The following is an 18,962-nucleotide window of genomic DNA, read 5'->3' as shown; positions in this document are numbered from 1 at the left end:
TTTGGTCCACATTAAAAAAATTATATGTTTTTCAAGGGTGTGCGAATACTTTTTGCATTGACTGTATATGCTGCTGCCATTAGAATTAGTGATGAATATAATAACAATAGCAGTAATACAGTGTTTGCTCCATATATCTCCCAAATGCCTGGCCGATAAAAGTCCCAGAACTATCCCCACTGCCGTGGGGAATACTCCGTGAGGGGCCATGAACATGCCCTTTTCTACGTTCGGCGTGGATCAAAGTATAGTATCTTCTGGCCGATATATGTTCCTGGTTAGACCCGTGTTTTGGACATATATCGAGTAAACACTGTATTTATTTACAATAGTCGTTCAACTCGGTGAAAAATGATAGATGGAATTAAAAACAATGACCAGCAATAAAGTAAATTATAAAATACATTTTATAATTGTAGACCACTTCTTTAATTAGAGATTTGGAGGCGTTCCTGCAACTGGTAACATCGATGACGCTACAGTAGAATTAATGAAACTTCCCCGATGTGGACTTCCGGATGAACCGGATCCTAGGTACACAAGAATGAGGCACAAACGTTACACAATCCATGGACAGCAGTGGCAGCATCGAAATTTGACGTGGAGGTGAGTTAAGCTTTCATACTTTTACCGCTTTGTGTAATAATATAGCAATATTCATTAACACGTTTCTGATTTAAGTCAGAAAAGAAAAATGAGACTAGAACGCAGAATACTTAGAAACAATGAGTAATCGTGTTAATTGTAGTTTTGTAAATTAGAAATGTGTCCCATTAAACTTGTTGCTTATTCAAACACAAGTTGAAACTAGATAGCAGTTCCTAGTATTAAATTTATCACTTAAGATAAGCGGTTACGTCCTCCAAGTAGGTTCAAAAAAGCAATGTTGTAGAAGCATATCTGTAGAAATATGCGATTAAAGTGCTGCAGTAATTTTAGTAAGAAAAATCATGTAGGTTTGTACACGAAATGTTTGTCTAATAAGACAACTACCATAATAATACAAATGTGGCCATCTGGCTACTTCCATATAAAATCAGCAATATTAAATTTCTAGAACCTCTTACAAATCAATTTTGCAGTAAAAAATTCGGAAAAATTCACAGTCGTGCATGCTATCAAGTAGCATCTTCGTGAATTTTTTCATAATTTTTAGTCGTGCAGGAGGAACAGGAGGAATGATTCATTGAAAGCAAGTTCGCCCTTAGCTACCCTTGTGCTAGAAGTACCGACTTGAAACTTTCCCCAGAGGGTTTTTATTGAGGGCTCTATCGAATGGTATGAAAAAAGATCAATTTGGTTTGACCCCCTTATTCTCCTAGATCCTTTACGGAATTTTTAAGGAGGTTCAAATGCGACAGATCCCAGTCTGAGGATACAGTACAGTGAACTCTCGATATATGTCAACAACACGGGTCTTGCCAGCGACGTGAAACGTCCAGGAGACATACTCGAGCCATGTTGTGTTTACATTCCTCGGTGTCCGAGGCCTCTCGAGTTTCGCGGTCCCTCACGGGGTATACCTCGCGGTAGTGGGGATAATTCCGCGACGTTTATTATCCAGACCTTTGCGACATATATAGAGACACCACTGTATACCATTTAAGAGCCAAGAGTAGTCACGTGACTTTTGCAGAATCAGCAGGTCGGTAACTGCTGTATAAGTTCCGTTCACAGCCTTCAGCCACTAACTTAAGATCTGTTTTGGTCTTGATCCGACAGGCCCTAAGTCTGTGACTAAACTTGTCACATTTTTTGCTTTGTATTATCGATATTATGAATTCTGACGCCAGAAACGTGCTTCAAGTTTTCGGCTTTATTTTGTAGAGAATCAAGACAAAATACAGCTCAATTCATAGCTGGAGATATTTTCTAGCACGCGCTACTCTCGATTTCATCCAGAAAACTCATCCAATGGCGTAGATATGTTTGGATTCCACGGCATGCGCATCGTCAATTTTTGGCCTACTTCTAACGCTTATATTACCAAATATCTGCATAACCTCGTCAGCTCATGACCAGCACGCGCTAGATTGAGCCTTCCTCTTTCGAACGAGCCCTTTCTCTGCAAGAAATATTCTCATACAAGGACGAAAAGTTGCACGTAAAACCATTTTTCGCCTATTTTTGTCGGTAACGTGGTCACTCTACCTTATCGAGAATCTACGAAGCCGGGCCCTTATGCGCATATGTATAATATCTGCGGGTTGAAACGAAAACACTTCCGTTCTGAACCAATCGTAACATCTCCGAGGGTGCATCAGAACCCGGATGTTCCTCACAGATGATTAAATATGCTCGTTCTGCTGCACCCAGCGTCCCCAATCACCGGCTAAATACAGCGCCGCGTTCCAAATGCAACGGCGTCCTCTGCCAAGACGCAAGAAAACCGGCAAAAATGTCCGAGTCGTTAGTCTGTCCAGGTTTTAGCCAATAGTCAACTAAGCTTTTTCCGATTTCTATCCAGTACAAAAGACGAAGGATAGAGGACACAACTGGGCACGGCGGAGAGTTGGCAATTTCTGCTCACGTCGCGTCGCGAATCAGCCCGATTATCATGGTTGGCTGTTCGCACGGTCTCTAACTGCATCACCCCCGAATGAGACGCAGAAAGGGAGACATCCAAATGCCAAGTAAACGGATCCGCCATTGGCCGGCGACCAACAATGTCAATGACATTTCCGAGTAGTTAGCGCCGCGTTCGCAGAGAATTTTATCCAGCTCGGCTTTCCCCGTTCTCCACGCAACGACTGGCAATTAGCAAAGCAGACGTCCTGTTTCTTGAACAGGTAGCTGCCACGCGTACATGCCGGATTATCAGCTCTTGGAACGACTAACGCTGACGCCGGGCTTTCGACGATGAATGCGCGTCTTGCCTACCCTTCCCGTCGACGAAAGTTCATTAGCGGGGAATACGACGAGTAAAAAGTTTTACTCGCCGGTCGAAGACTTAACGCTCCTCCCGCCGGCTAACGTGCACCGGTTTTGGAAGTGAAATGCTTGTCATTGATAGATAGATTGCAAGGAAACAATTGTTGGTACGGTAGGTAAGACTTTCCAATTGGCCCCCTCCCAAGTTTCTAGCACCTGTCATTCTACTCGCTCCAACGTGCTGAATACGAATGCGAGTCTCGGTTTTGGTGGAAATTAATAAGTAACCGAGACATTTGCAACAAACTTTCTTACCAGGGCATTGAATTCTGCGTCAGTGTCGCCAGATCGAGAAAATCGAGGGGAATACAATGTGCCCCCTCTCTGATGACTAGAGTAATATGTGACGCGTTGCGCATGCGCGACGGAGATTGAGTGGGATACCAAGCGTCGCCTCAATCGCGCGCGGCACGTCACGTGACCAGACTACGGTCTTAGTGGGGGACGTTGGAGTGTGTTCATGGTGGTGGAATGGGATAGTGGAAGGGGAAAAGGAGAAGAGGAAAGAGTGTCCAGTTTTGGACTCTTCTGGCGACACTGTATGAGTGTGCATCTTTCAAAATCCGGGCTCGCCTCTTTCTCTGTACCCTCTCCACACAAAGCCTAACCCGTACCAAACCAGTACAGTAGTATCTCCATGGAGAATCAATACAATCTGGACAGTTACGGTAGAGACTTTTGCGACAATTACGGAGATGATACTGTATTCGCTCGAGAAACCTGGCGCCGCTGTCAGCTTTGCTTGTGTCTGTGTCACAGACGCGCACTTATGGGCAGAATTCAAATATAATCGAAACGAATAAAACGACGTATTATAGGTACCAAAAGTTTCGGGGTGGGGGCAATTGTAAAGTTCAGTCCTCACTTAAAGATTAAATCTGTTACACTTGAATTTACGTGACCCATCCCCACTCTGCCTGTACCACTTATAGTAGTGCACACTTATGGGACCTATGACTGAGCTTTGAGCGGTCCGATTGAAACTTGATACGTGCCGTGTAACGATATCTCACTCACACATATCCCCCGTTCTTCCTTCAGTCGAGTTCGCAGAAACCACCTCCCACTTAAGCGTCCGCATTCGGTCCCGACTGTGGACGTTTAATTGTGCACTAATGTAGCGCCTCGAAATTAGCCGAGCCTTATCTCTCAGTAGACAAGGAAAGAGAATATCTTCTTCCTACTAGAGAGAAGAGATGCCGCTAACGTGAAAGGTAATCATGCGACAAAGAAAACATCAGTCATTTTTGTCTTGCCTTTTCAAACGTAGTAACAGTGGATTGTTGAAATTTTTCTGGTTGAAATGAGTCCAAACACGACATAAATCAGTTTTATAAACTTAATGTGAATAACAAAATTTGATTGTTGAGAAAAGTGTTGACGAATGTGGGTTAAGAATTTGCCGGATGGAAAAAGTCATTAACTTTAGACTATGATGTGGGGCCTTTCTAAAATTTTAAGTATATAATTCAAAACTAAAAAATCCAAATATTCCAAAGAGGTACCAGAAACTTCACATTTGCAATAGAGTAGCGAAAATTAATGAATATAAATTTTGTAGGGGTCATGAAAGACTCCAGGATGCCATTGCAGGGTTATAGGTTAAATGTAGTCTTACTCGACTTGGAAAATACAAATAACCTTTATCGATTTTACTTTGGAAGCTTCGTCACATGACTAATTGATGTCATAAGGCAAGGGGTTTGGAAAAGATCGTGTGACTCATTCACTAAGAAGGGTCGCAAATTGCCTGAGCCCGATTTGGGTGGAACCACTGATTACACTATAGTGTGTGCACTATAGTGTATAGTGCCTGTATACTTGAGGAATAGCTGAAATAATGGATACGTATTTTGTCAGCTGCGGTAACTCTAGAACCGAGGGTTGAAACCACCCTTCGAAGTTCGATGACACAGTGCCAACTCACAATCAGAAATGATTGGAGATAGGGAAATTTTTTCTAAACCATTTTGAGTTTCAAATGTACGGAAATAGTTCTAACACATTACAAAGAAAAGTTTGCGTTAACCAAAAATGTTCACCAATGTCTACTAGAAATTCATTAGCATTTAATTTAAGGTTAAAAGTTTAACCCTTGTGAATGTAGAATTTTGAGAAATCTTATTAAATAATTAGAATGTAAGTAAAATAAATTAAGTAAAGTTTAACGCGGCAATGAATGATAATCATAGGGAGATTTAATTGATGAGAGGATCCCAGGGAGATCTAAATATTTGATGTTTTTGACCGTGAAACTTTTTCCTCGTTAAATGGAACGGTGAACGGTAAGCGGATAATTGAATTTATTCTGTGAGCAAGGAAGACGCAGAGGAAGTATTCATTTGCTATACTAATTGGACGGTAAACAGTTTCACAGGAAATATTCAGGCTCGCAGCAACTGAAAGTGGCACGCGATAACGCGGATGAATCTGTATATCCGATTAGGCGACAAAAGAGGCGATAGAAAAACTTAATTGAAGGGGAGCAACCCGGGCGCAATTAATTTAATTATCTCCGACCAGTCGGTATTACCGGGATATAAGGAAAGTCAAGGCTGCGAACCTTTCTGGGGCTGAATCGGTTGAATGAAGGAATAAAGAGGATATCCGATAAAAGGAGAGAAGCCACGGCAGTAGAAATTCATTTGTCATTGTACGTTTATCGAAGTCTGCAGACGACAAATTAAATATTGGATCAATTAATGGTTTTTCAAGGGAATATGAAATGTTCTGTATTGCTTGACTCCGTTAGTGTGGAATTTATTTCTCATTTCAACAGCAGTTTTGTGTATAAACTAATAACAATCACGTCTTGGTCAATTATACATTTGTGTTAAATTTAATCTATTCATTTTTGTCATAAATGCATAAAATCCATTTATCCACTTATGACTAGACAGCGGAATGTATGCATTTATAATAAAAATGAATAGAAAATGCTTTTGTATTATTTTCCACTCACTAGAATTACTTAGAAAAGGTATAGTCTATGTACATTCTGTATCTTGCAGGTAGAAAAGATAATTTTTATTTCGCATAAAAATTCGCAGTATATTTATGACCGACTATATTTAAAATATTTGTATGTCTAAGAAAAATAAGTAACAGTAAGAAAAATTGCCATCTCGAATGAGGTATGATTTCAATAAAATCGCATATCGGCGGGAAAAGTCGAGATCCGTCGATACTGTAGTTCCCTATTATCGTAGTAAATTACCTGTCGTCGGTACATCTGCGATACCGATCACGTACGACGATGTTTCGTGGCGCCCCCTGAAAATGCGCATCGCATAATCTCAACGGGGGAATCCCGCGAAATTTAAGGCCATTAGCGCCTCCGAAAGTCTCATATAACAGGAATTCACTACGGTGTCCCAGAAAATGTAAATGAACCCGGCATTAAACGGTTTCTGCTTGTCGTGCAGGCGACAAATAAATTCGTATTCGTTTCCGTCACAATAATCGCGGCTCGAGATAAATAATATGGGGTTCGTTAGTATTTAGCCGTTCTAATTAGCAAGCGCAAGGGGTGAGCCATCGTACGCCTTAATTGCACGCCTTAACGACCGGGCTCACCCGCACGGTATGTCGCACGAAAATTTCGTGGTAATTTCGTCGGGATGATAGTCCTCGAGAATTTAAGGCCCTCCCGGCGATGGGAATGAGAAGAGTTAATCAAGCTCTGTCAATAAAATAACGCTGTGAAATGATTAGTCCCGTCGGGTGCGTCTGCAAACGTCGCCTCGATCGATATAGAGGAACGCTGTGGATTAAAAGTTTGCCAATGCGTCTGTTCCCGGAATTGCTAATTCTCCAACTGGAATTGGTATTATACAAAATGTATAATATAAAATAAAATATATATGAAATAAAATAAATGTAATATAATATAAAATGTATAATATCAATTCGATATATAATGTTAAATACATTCCAACTTTACCAATTCTAACTTTTTGTATATGTGCTAATAATTACTATTTCCGTTAATTTTTTTTTTTTTGTTTTTGGTGTTAGAGATGTACAGTATACCCGACAAAGTTTCAGTCGATACAAAAACTGTTGACATAAGTTGTATTCCTTTCAATTTGTGGTCATTTTGCCTTATGGCATACGACAAAAAAACTTTACCCTAATAGTCGGAATTAGTAGGTGTATTTCGAGCTGTCGAGCAGCAGCAGTGTTCCAGCAGTAATTTGCGTAGAAAAGAGGTAGTGGCTGGGCCGCGAGTTACCGAAAAACCGGGCCAATGAGGTTGTCGCCGCGAAACGGGTTACCACTAATTCGGAAAGATTGCAAGGAATGGAAAAAAGTTCGAGCATCGTTCAACGGGAAGTGGAGGGCTCGCTCGTTTCAGGAGACGCGAAAGAATCACGCGCGGCCGCCTCACCCCTGCCTCGCCCCTGCCTCGCCCCTGCAGTTTTCCCTCGTTTTCTTTCCGCGAGCCGCGCCGGCGGCCAAAGTGCAATCTTAAATATTAACCTGCGAAAGTAATCCCTGCTGGTAATTTAGGTCAGTGTCTTCTAAGTTTCCCGTTTCCCGTCATTTTGTTCGACCTGTGTACATACGTACATATGTACGCGGATGTACTCACCGCCAAGACTTCTCACTTCTCACACGAAAAATCGATGACGTAGAACGTTCCGAAGGGTCATCTTGAATCGTCCAACTTTCAAACCCTTACCCCACAAACTCTTTCCGTTTGGTCAAACAAATGGGACAATCTAACTATTCTTATTAATATTATAATAATATCTAATTGATACTAGTAGAAACTAAAAATATATTTGTACTTTCTTTGTTATTTATATACTTATATTTATTGAAACAATTGGAGTGTACACAGCATAATTTTTACATTGCCTCCGAATATGATCTATACGTTTTTACACGATTTTCAGTTTCATTGACTTTTGTGCAGCTTTTTAACTACTCTGTAAAAACAGCGAGAATATTTCTAGCCAAATTTTTAGTCCTCTTTTAAATAATATATACTTGAGTGTATTCTTGAATTATTAAAATGGTTCTGTTTTAAATTTAACCAATTCATTTTTGTTACAAATGAATAAAATCCGCAATCTAATTTTAAGCATATTTCAAAATGAAACTTATACGTTTAATTATTCTATCGAAATTTGCTGTAGAAAATTGACCATCCACGTCTGAAAATAGTACAGAGTACTGCACAGATCTCCGCAGCACGCTCACCTTTAAATAAACTACTGCTGTCGTGTTATATTTTTCTTGCGACCATATAACCTGGGCAAATAATGTTATCGTTTATATCTTAAAATAATAGAGATGTTTGAGGTGGAGTGAGTGAGTCTCCTCTTTTGTATTGATATGTATTATAACAAAATAGTAAAAACATTGGGCGAATTTAAGATTGGTATCAAATTATTTCCAGCTTATTAAAATAATTAAGAGGTGAAATTGTTCTCCATTAAATGTAGTTCAATTTATTGAACATATTGGTATATATTGATGTTTTGAAGAAACATAATTTTATATAGAAAAATTGCGGAATTACTATTTTTCAACCGTTCGAAGGTATGTAACCCTCAAGCAATTTATTATTGACAAAACCTTCTGAATTGTGATTCTTGGACTACCGGACATCGCATGTGCGTAGGCTAAACAATGAGTCAGTCGTTGCAGACAGATTTCTAGGAATCTCCAAACAGTACGAACCCCATTGTGCACAGGACACGGCGCAGGCAGACATCTACGTGCACATCTACCATCTACATTTTTGTTGGTGCCTGTATTATGTGGTGGATTAGCAAAATAATTATTTTTCTTATTCCGTCTTAATTATTTTAATTATTTTATATAATTATTTTTCTTATTCTGTCAGTTGAGAAAATTAAAATGTAAATGTTAAATGTAAACGTTATAAATTAGTGTATATTTTAGCTGTTCTTTTATTTTTATGCTTCGAAATAAACATTCATTGTTTATACAGAATTTATTCCACTTCTCACACAAACCAATCCTGAATTACTTGTTTTGTTAATTTATTCGTTATTGAATATAGTATGTGTTATATACATATTTTATTATGCCATAGCAACTCAAATTGAATATATTAAAATATTATAATTTGTATAGAAATTTATACCTTTCCAAACATTGTCCTCAACCTATTAATGCAGAGCAACATTTTCTCTTTTATCTGAATTGTGGGTCACTCGATTATGAAAATGCAAATTTGCATAAATGCTTGCAGCAGATTTAACTGGTCATGTCAATATACTCCAGCAAACAGAAATTTACCGAATTTTACAAATTGCTATAAAACGAATGCCGTCCCCTCATAATTTCTAATTTATAGTATAAGAAATCAGTTTTCAGAGCTTTAAAACGAGAGGCGGAAGCTAAATGAAAATGTTTCCGCCCGCGACGAGTATGGGAGTTGCTCGTCACTTGGGACGAGATTCAATTGAAAAGTGTTTAAACTCCCTGTCAATTAAGTTTCTCCGTAAACGCTGATGGCTTAATTCGATAATTCTGTCGATTCCTATGATACGCCGGTGCCACGATCAAAGAAACGGGGATTCCTGATTGAGTTTCTTCGTCGCTGCGGCGATCGGCGATTGCCTCGTTAAGTTAATGGACACATTAACTGTTAATGGAATTGTCAGCATTCATTTCACAATAATTGTATCGCGACGCCATCACGCCGGCACTCTATCAATTAATATCCAATTTTCACGCGAAGTCCTCGCCTGAATCAGGAATTTTCATTCCTTTACGTTTTCGGAACATCGATCGAAAAATTATTATCAAATCTCGAACACTATAGATTACTTCACAATATCCTATTCAGTCGATCTACGTCTGAATACGCTATTAAATTAATGAATTAATTTTGCACTCGTTTACCAGATTTTATCAGTTGTTTTACACGTTTATTACAAGGATCAGTACAGTGGGTCCATTCTCGAGAAATGGTCAATATTTGAACTACGATAATTTCGTTAAAAAAAAAATACAGTAATAAATTTCAACTTGGTTTAGCACAAGCTTTGAAATTGGGTTCAGTTAGACTGCTGTACTATTTTTTCAACGACATTGTCACAGTTCAAGTGTCGACAATTTCTCGAGAATTAAACAACAGAAACATTTAAAGAATTTTTAAAATACTGCTTATATTGAACTCGTTAAAATGATTAAAAGAAGATTATATGTATATATCCAATGTAGCTCCTATATCTTAAAATTGATTAAAAACAATTTTTTTAGCATAGAACTTACAACTTACATTCTTCGAATTGAACAGTAAAAATGAATGTTTGCGTACGAACTTCCGCAGACTAGCGGAAATACTAATTAATGGGCCGGGTGTCGTTCCTGAAGCGTGTTCGTTAGCGTCGGTCGGAGAGCGATGAGCTAGCATCGGAGTCCCGGATTGGTTCCAAGGTCATGGATAAAAAAAAAAGGAAATGTCGACAGCTTTTACTCCCCTTGGAGGACGCGTGTGCTCGAGGCCGGTCTAATCGAACGTTCAAATGATATCTGGCTCGACAAGTTCGAGGATCTTTGAATAAGCTTCTTTTCCGTCGAACGGCTCTCGTTAGAAAAATAATCCATAGACCCTTGCGAAGGGCGAACTCTCTCGAGACGGAGCAGGAAATCGATAAGATATCGTGCCTCGTATCTCGCTTTCTCTTCCGGCATTGTCCGTTGTAAGACAGGACAAGGTATCGATCCTGGTTCCCGTTGGAATCCCGATGGCTCTGAATCCTTTGCAGCGTCGCGCGGTGCTCTTCATCCAATGGAGCCGGCGTCATTCAACGACACTCGAGCGTGCCAGGATTTCGTTGTTGATTGTCAAATGCTTTTTTTCATTGACAGGCGGTTGCAGGAAAATTCCGGTGTCCCCCTACCACCCCCTCCTCCTGCCACTTCTCCTCCCTCGGCAACCCCCTCGTGTCAGTTCGTTGGAGATTCGCCCCATTCACCGAGACAAATGTTTTATGAAACAATGGAGGTGCTACCAAAATCTAATTTAATAACCAAATTGTGAATCGATCCGAGCTCGCACACGCTCGCGTTGTTTTTTTTTTTTTTATATATTAGAGGAAGCAGAACGGAGATTTGAATGAATCTTTATTGAATTCTGTGGTGCAATGTGCGATCTGCGTACACGCATACTTGATAAGTGCGCGCAATCAACGGCACTGTCGAATCGGCGAGGTCAGGAACTGCGTGAGTCATTTTCCGACAATTTGTGTGGAATAGAAAGATACAGTTTCGCTAATTACAGTGAATCCGCGTTTTGTGTCAACTGGACGGGACTCGACGTCGTTTAAGTTAGAAAAGTTAATATAATCGAAATGATATCAAATTTGGTATCATTTTCGTTAGAAAAATGCCGCGATTATGTTGGTGAAAGTCCCATAAAAAAGTAATGAAAAATAAAGAAGTTTTGTTACTCGATTAGTAGTGGTGTCCTGGTCTCACACCGATATACCCGAGCCGTGTTATGTATACAATCCTCGGCGGGGTATACCCCACTGTAGTTGGGGACAATTTCGCGACCTTTATCGTAGAGGCCTCGGAGACTTATATCCCGAATTCAATGTCACAGACTGCGAATCTTTGCGCAAATCCTTCTTTTCATAGATTATTTCATCGAAATCGGAATTGAGAAGAAAATTTCAACTGAAAGACTCCTCATCCTAAAAATCAAATAAAAATATTAGTTCTCGTTCATGCATCCGTTTCCGTGCAATCTGCAAATTCGCACATTCCATGAACGCATAATGATCGCACCCACGATCGTACCCATAACATGAGCAATTCATTAGGTAATTCTTCTTGGAGATCTTCTTACAAATTAAATAAAATTAACTTTCTTAGTGAAAACAGAAAAAGTTCGAAGAAAAATTCGAGGTAATAGAAAATTTGCAGAAGAAAAATGATTTATAATTTTCTCAAAGCTTCTTAAAATAAATTCCACAGCCGCAGTGCGAATAATTTTTGACTAACCCTAATTCGAGGCTGCTCTTCAAGTTAGCGCGTACTAGCGTTAGGCAATAATGCCAGACGAGGTGTGATGACCAAACGCGGGTTGAATAGCGTCAGTCGATCCCGCGGGAGTACACTGGTTACATGCTCCCCCGGTGTAATAGTGATCAAAACGAGATCATAGTATTACGCAACGCGCAACGAACTTAACATTGATACAGCCCTCTGGACAAGGGGTCGTAAAACGGGGATGAAAATCGACACGACCCCATTGAGTTTTCCTCTTTGTCTCATTCGCAACTCCCCCCCCCTCCCCCCGCCCCTTCTCCATGTCAGTCTGTTTTTCTCACTCCATAACTGTCTCGCTCACACTCTGCCGGTCTCTCCTTCCCTCTGTCCCTTTTATCCCCGGGCCGTCACAATAATTCCATTGTTTCTGGCAATTAAGCGACAGGAGACACGAGTCAAAGAGTCCACCGGTTTACGAGGGGTTTGGGGGGTGGCGGGGACGGGGGGCGCAGGACACCCCCGAGGACATGGTGCAAAGTAGTTTCGTGTCCAGGACACGGGATCGCATCTCTCGATCGAGACACGTGATTGGCTGCTATTGTGCCACCGGTGATCTCCATGATTCCGAACAAAGGAGTCGTCGGTCGGTTGGCTGTCATGCTGCTCCCCCGCTGTCTTCCGGTTGGTTTTGAGTTATCCGGCGCGAGGATACACAACCCCGCGGAGATTTGGAAACGACGAGATTTCCTATGAAATTTTACTTTGCTCAGTCTCGTTCTCTGTTCATGTTGCATTTTTGTTACCGTTCCCGTTCTCGTGCTTCGGGAAACTTTTCCCGTCTGTCCACGATATCCCCGAATTAACACGTTGAATGCCACGTCACCCATATGTGCAGGTTTTAAAATGAATTTTTACGTTGATATATTCATTGTACCAAATTTGATTAGGATCTGTAATATGCAAGAAAGTTGGAGGACTACTCAGTATCATACATTTAATTTTTTACAATTTTTATTTCATTAAACAACTTACTTTGATTTTATGGAATTTTGGGGGTTTCTAGTTTGGCGATCAAAGTGTTAAACGATCAACCCGGGACACGCGTTCTTCCTCGTTTTGCGAGGAATATTCCCAATTTTTATGTACTCTCTTGTTTCTCGATACACTGCGGCGCACGACTATAGTGTCACCTTTGTTTCTAAGATTGAACTTTGGAAGAATAATTGAGGAGAACCAAGTGCATACCCCACGACGAAACTGTGAGAAATACTAGCGAAGTTTTCTGTGCATAAGAACGTGCTAAAAATGTTGTACAAAATGTCCTGTTTATTATCACTTCATCGAAACTCATTAAAAATGTCCGCTTCTAACCACGGCTGTAGTTAAAACTGTGCAGAATCAAATACACCGGGGAAACGAGAGACGTGTGCATCACGAAAGTAGCGTATTAAGCAACCAGATAGACTTTAAATTTCTTCTGCGGTGAGAGTTTCATGGTTCCTCTTCTCCACCGGCATGATGACTAGCATCCATCTTTGAACGTGTTTATCTTGGCAGTGGTGGTTGTGTGTCTTATTTTCCCGGAAAAGTTCGACCTCCCGTGCCAAGACTCACGAACGGAAATCATTTTCCACCCCTCGAACGGGGGATGCTTTCACGGAAATCGTTTCCACGGTCGGTAAAGCGATAACGGTGCCAAGCATTAAGGATCTCTCGGTATTTCAATCGGCCTTGAAAATTTCGATCACCGTTTTCTATCAGCGGAAAAATTAGGAAATTCGCTGCGGCCGCTGTTTATTTAATCACGTCATTACCGAGTCACACGCGACTCGCACAACGAGACTGGAATTGACATGCGACATTTTCCGCGTGAAAGAAACGTACAAACAAAGATGGACGGGCACATAGTTACTAATGAGTCGGGAATTGTTATTGTATCTTTTATCTTTATTCAATTGTTATTATATCTTTATTGAATTCTATTAACATAACTTTCACTTTAAAAGCAGGGTGAAATCAAAAGGAGAACAGTTCCACCAAAACGTTTCAACAGAAGAAAAGAATTACGATGACTAGACAGCAGATTTTGTGCGTTTATGGCAAAAATCAGTAGGCGTAACTTAAAACGACGAAGACATTAGAAGAATAGTAATTTACTCTGATTAATATAAAATATTCGTAATTTAACAATGCAGCAAGACATTTTTATATATTTCGTGTAATAAACGATATAAAATTGAAATATAGTTGCAATTATAACAAACTGATAAGCGCACTGAACTGTAGCGATAAAATTTGAATTTATCTGTTACATAAACGGGTGTCTTTACTTGACAATGTTTGAAAATTCGTGCTCGACGCCGCGTCAACCGTTAATTAAAAATTAACTCGTCAAAGTGAAGAGCAGTGCGCTCGGCACCATCTGCCCAGTGGGGGGTTTACATTTTCTAGCACTGCTGAAGTATTATCAAAATTGTTCGACAAATATAACATCAGTTTCAAGCATAGCGAAGTGCATACAGCGGTGCTCGATGCAATGCCTGCACACACTGCAGCTCTTTCCATGTACAAACACATTACCTGTAACTTTATGCAGCAAAAATGCTTGTAATCTACTTTAGTTAGGCTAACTATGTCCAAACTTTGAGCGATATTAGCGAATTTATTGTGTTATATGCTATTATACTATTAAGTTTATAATAAAATGCCTAATATTTTAATATTGCAACTGACTTCTCTCAACAACAAAATTGAAAATATAAAGCTTTGTTTCATTTGCAATAGTTCTAATTTTTGCAACGTTCTATTTCGTTTGAAGTTGGCAATGACATATAGAAAAATACTAATTTTTTTTATCTTCACAGATACTGTGAAACAATAAGATAAACTTCTTGAATGTAATATTTTATTATAAGAATTATATTGTAGGAATTTAATTTTATTCGTGAGTAAGTCTTGTAAATTAGAAATAAAATGAAATAATGTTCAATTCTATTAAAATTTTGATTTTCCAATGTTGTGAACAGACTGCAAGTGCGTATTGTGCAAAATTTGTACTACAAATATGAAATGTTTGAGAAGTTCTATTACGTTTTCCGTGTTTTTCGAATGGTTAACAATTTATTTAGGTCAGAATTGCGTCACAGTGTTTTCTTTTTAATTTCTTCTGGGCAGCTGTGTTTCTTACCCCGTTCTGAGTTATGTCAAGATCGTTTATTCTTTTGCGTCGAAGCCGTCGTATTGTACTTCGATATTCACATCGTTTACGATTTTCTGTGCGTTCGCATCTTTCCCATTCTTCCATATAGTGTTCCACTCTTGTTGGAATGCTTATGTTACATCTTTCATGACGTCTTCACGTGATAAGGGCGTGGGGATTGCCTTTATTGGTTGCCGTGCAGCTTCCATCACAGGTTTATCGAACAAATTCATTGCCTGCTGTTCCTTGACGGAATGGTAACCATGCAATAATAATACAGTTGCTATGACGTTCAATGGTATAATATTTTTGGATTAATTCGCCCAGCTAATTAAAAGTGTTCCTTGTTTATAATTTCATAACACATAAAAATTCCATTTTATATGTATTTTGTACTTCAGGCGTACAAACGTGAATGATGATAGATTAACAGTTTACTGGAAAAATGAACAGAAGGATAATGTCCTAGAGCACGATAACTAAACATAATTTTCTCGATAAAGTCGTTATTTAAAAATGTGTAATTTTCTTATTCACACACAATTCTAATTTGATATAATTCCCAAATACAGAGACACTCGATACCTATCATATGTGTACCAACACATCAATATTTTAACATTTTGATAATTTGAGAAACTATTCTGAGTCATTTTAAACGAAGTAAATAAATATTACTTTAAAACCTGTCAATAGAATTTTTATTTTAGTTTCTATCAAAATAGGAAAATGCTTAAATTAATATATCAATTAATTATCAGTATATATCAATAAATATTAATGTGTCAGGTCTCATTAATATATCAACCTTGAATATTTCCAACAATATGCGTTCGCAAGTGCCAATTGTGTAGCTTAAAGGTTGACAGGAAAAATGACACGAGGTAAAGAACTTTACGACACAGAAATGGCGATGTTTGATGTCTTTCGTGCTAAAGATAGAGGTTACAGCTAGAATGTGATAAAATTGGTCGTTTCAAAAGTGCTATTGCGGACTGCGATACTAAAACGTACGTAATCACATTGAAGAGAAGCAGTCAAATCGATCGACGAAGCTTCCACCTCGAGACGAGTGAAAAATACTTCGTTTCATTTACAATTCCACCAAATTATGATTGCAATAAAACAGGAATGTCGATTGAATGCATCGAAAAGTTTATAGTGCACATGTTGATCGATCTTGCAACCTCCAAAAAATCCAACAAAATCAAAGTAATTCAGTTAATGAAACTAAAACTGTAAATTTAAAATTTATCATCGTGATAAATTTCTTAACTCTACATCTGGTGAAAACATAAGTGTCACTCAAGGAAACAAAACTCTACTTCGCCATTTTGATACTCGAATTTGATACACGAATTTGTTGCACGACGCTCTATAATTACTACACTGTCAATCTTTACGCATTTAAGGCTTCTAGAAATGTTCAAACAATGTTAGAATAGAATTTTGTACGATTTTTATTTCAGAACTACAAAGGCTACTACCACTAAAAATAAGATTTTATACGGTTTCACTTTGTTAACATTTGTCTACGAAAACTGAAAATGGCATACAGGGTGTCCGAAAAATGTTGTGTTTTCTTGAAAGGGGTGATTTCCGAGGTCATTTGAAACAATTTTTTCAGGAATTATTAACGAAAAACACGGACCAATCAGAGCACGGCTCTAGTGGGTGGATTGCGACTCGGTGACAGGTCGCGTTAAGCGTGGCGTTGGGATTGGCCGAGCCGGAATCCGTCCACTCTAGCCGCGCTATGATTGGCCTGCGTTTTTCGTTAATAACTCCTTAACGAAGCTGCGGAGAACATTTTCGCAAAGTAAAAAGTTCCTTCAAATGACCTTAGGAATCGCCCCTGTCAAGGAAGTACAACAATTTTGTGACAGCCTGTACTGTTCAAGCATAAAAAAGACCATGGCCGAGCGTGTCGAGAAACTCAAGAGCCATCAAGGCGATAGTCCGATGGCACATTTTAATTTTAAGATCCCTTTCTTCCGTAAAAGGAGAGATGGCCGAAGGTAGAATATAACCGAGCGTTCCAAGCACATAACTCCTCCACGTCCGCGAAAGATACACGCGAATCTACATCATTTGACTTTCCGAGAACGATGCTAGGACGCGATAAATTCTGCTCTTCCTTCTCTCTGTCGTAGCTTGTACCTCGTACGGGTTTCAGGGTGTCTCTCCACCGACGAATGATTTATTAACTTTGCCGCGTGACCCGTCACAAACTGAAAATGTTCAGCCCCACGGTTCCGTATCGGGCGGGACTGACGTCGTTTATTCGCAAACCCTATCGGGGACCAGCGAAACCAATTAAAATGAAAATCGTTCGTTTCTCCGGCCAGATACGGTAGTCTTATCTTCGCCGGGCCGCGTGATGTGAATGTAAAGACCGTTCCTAACAACAGATGCCACTGTTTCGATTCCACGGGACCGGCAATTTGTCCCTTCCAACGCTTCCTCTGCAAGGTACAAATGTCCCTGTCCGCGACAACCAGTTGCTCCGTTCGAGTTATTAGACATTAAAAGACCGCGGATTCGAGAGCCAGATAATTTGAAAATTTTCTACAACGTTAATTAACACTACCGAGCCTTAAAAGTAACTGACACATGCTGTCTTATAAAAATTACGAGATTGAATTTATTTGGATTTTGTGCGGTTCATATTATAATAAATAAAACTAAATATATTCCTCTACTAAATATATTTATTTAATCATTTCCCATTGTATCGTGAAATAAAGTAAATCTGCACCAAATTGCATCGTGTTTGGAGTCATTTCAACCAGAAGAGCATCACGCATATGTTGATAGTGGATTCCCGAAAAGAATCATTAGATACGAAAAAGTTTTATCGCTTTAACCGTCTTCCAATGTGTTAATGTTGGGAGACAATTTTATTAAGCAATTATACATAGTCGCCACCATTTTCTATAATTGTTTTTTTTTTTTGTTATATTAAAATGTAGCCGTCTCATCTATATTTTCGAACTTTTGCAACAACCTGGTGGTTCAACGATGTCTACAAACATGCAGATAAGTTTGAGTCTTTTGTGCAAGATGATGGCGTAGTTTCACCAGTTGGCCGTAGTTGGCGCCAGTGGTTATGCGCACTGTAGAGTTGCCTCCTGAGGACACGAAATAAATACTGGACTTTACGATTGATGTAAAGATGTTTTTATTAGCATTGGAGCAACAGTAACGCTGGTTTCCGTGATTCTTGCGCACAATGGTTTCCAGAAAACGCGCGGCCGTGAACGCGCGTCGGCGGAATCAACGGGTTCGTTATAAGTTCTTTGAAAGTCGTCAGCGTAAGTCGTTCGGAAAAATAGTCGGAGACAAACGCGTTTGAGTCGGCGCCGAGGGAGCGATCATATGCGTATCTAGCAGCTATATACATCGTATACGTCACGATATATGTCAACAGCACGAGTCTTGCCAGCGTCGTGTATCGTCCAGGAGACATACTCGAGCCGTGTTATGTTTACACTTCTCAGCGTCCGAGGCAACTTCGTGGCCCCTCACGGGGTATACCCTGCGGTCGTGGAGATAATTCCGCGACGTTTATCATCTAGGCCTTAGCGACATATATAGAGAAATCACTGTAATTACGAAGAAAAGGTGGACGCACGAGAAGCATGAGCACGCGTCGCATCCCACCACCGGGTTTAGGTCTGCGTGAAATGATACACCGAGGTGCATTATGTTCGCGGTTCCTAGTTCGAGGGCACTCGAGACCAGGTGTAGGTTGAAGGTTTTGAAAGAGGCCCTGTAGCCCCGTACAACGAGGCCTCTGTTGCAATTGCACCGGTGTTGCGATGTAGGTCGGCCCTCTTAATAGAGCAAA

At 39.7% G+C, this 18,962-nt stretch overlaps 1 protein-coding gene and 1 long non-coding RNA gene across 2 annotated transcripts in view; one reads left to right on the top strand and one right to left on the bottom strand.

Annotated features, from left to right (window-relative positions):
• Mmp2 (Matrix metalloproteinase 2) overlaps positions 1 to 18,962 on the top strand; it is a 179,888-nt gene that overhangs the window by 55,468 nt on the left and 105,458 nt on the right. Inside the window, exon 5 of the mRNA XM_076790608.1 lies at positions 437 to 606. Coding sequence (XP_076646723.1) covers positions 437 to 606 — 170 coding nt within the window. The remainder of the gene's footprint in view (positions 1 to 436; positions 607 to 18,962) is intronic.
• Positions 1 to 18,962, bottom strand: part of LOC143355632 (uncharacterized) — a 155,069-nt gene that overhangs the window by 95,713 nt on the left and 40,394 nt on the right. The window lies entirely within an intron of this gene.

This window comes from Halictus rubicundus, chromosome 7 (genome assembly GCF_050948215.1).
Source record: "Halictus rubicundus isolate RS-2024b chromosome 7, iyHalRubi1_principal, whole genome shotgun sequence".
Taxonomy (NCBI): Eukaryota; Metazoa; Arthropoda; class Insecta; order Hymenoptera; family Halictidae; genus Halictus; species Halictus rubicundus.
This window is presented reverse-complemented; position numbering and strand designations above follow the sequence as displayed.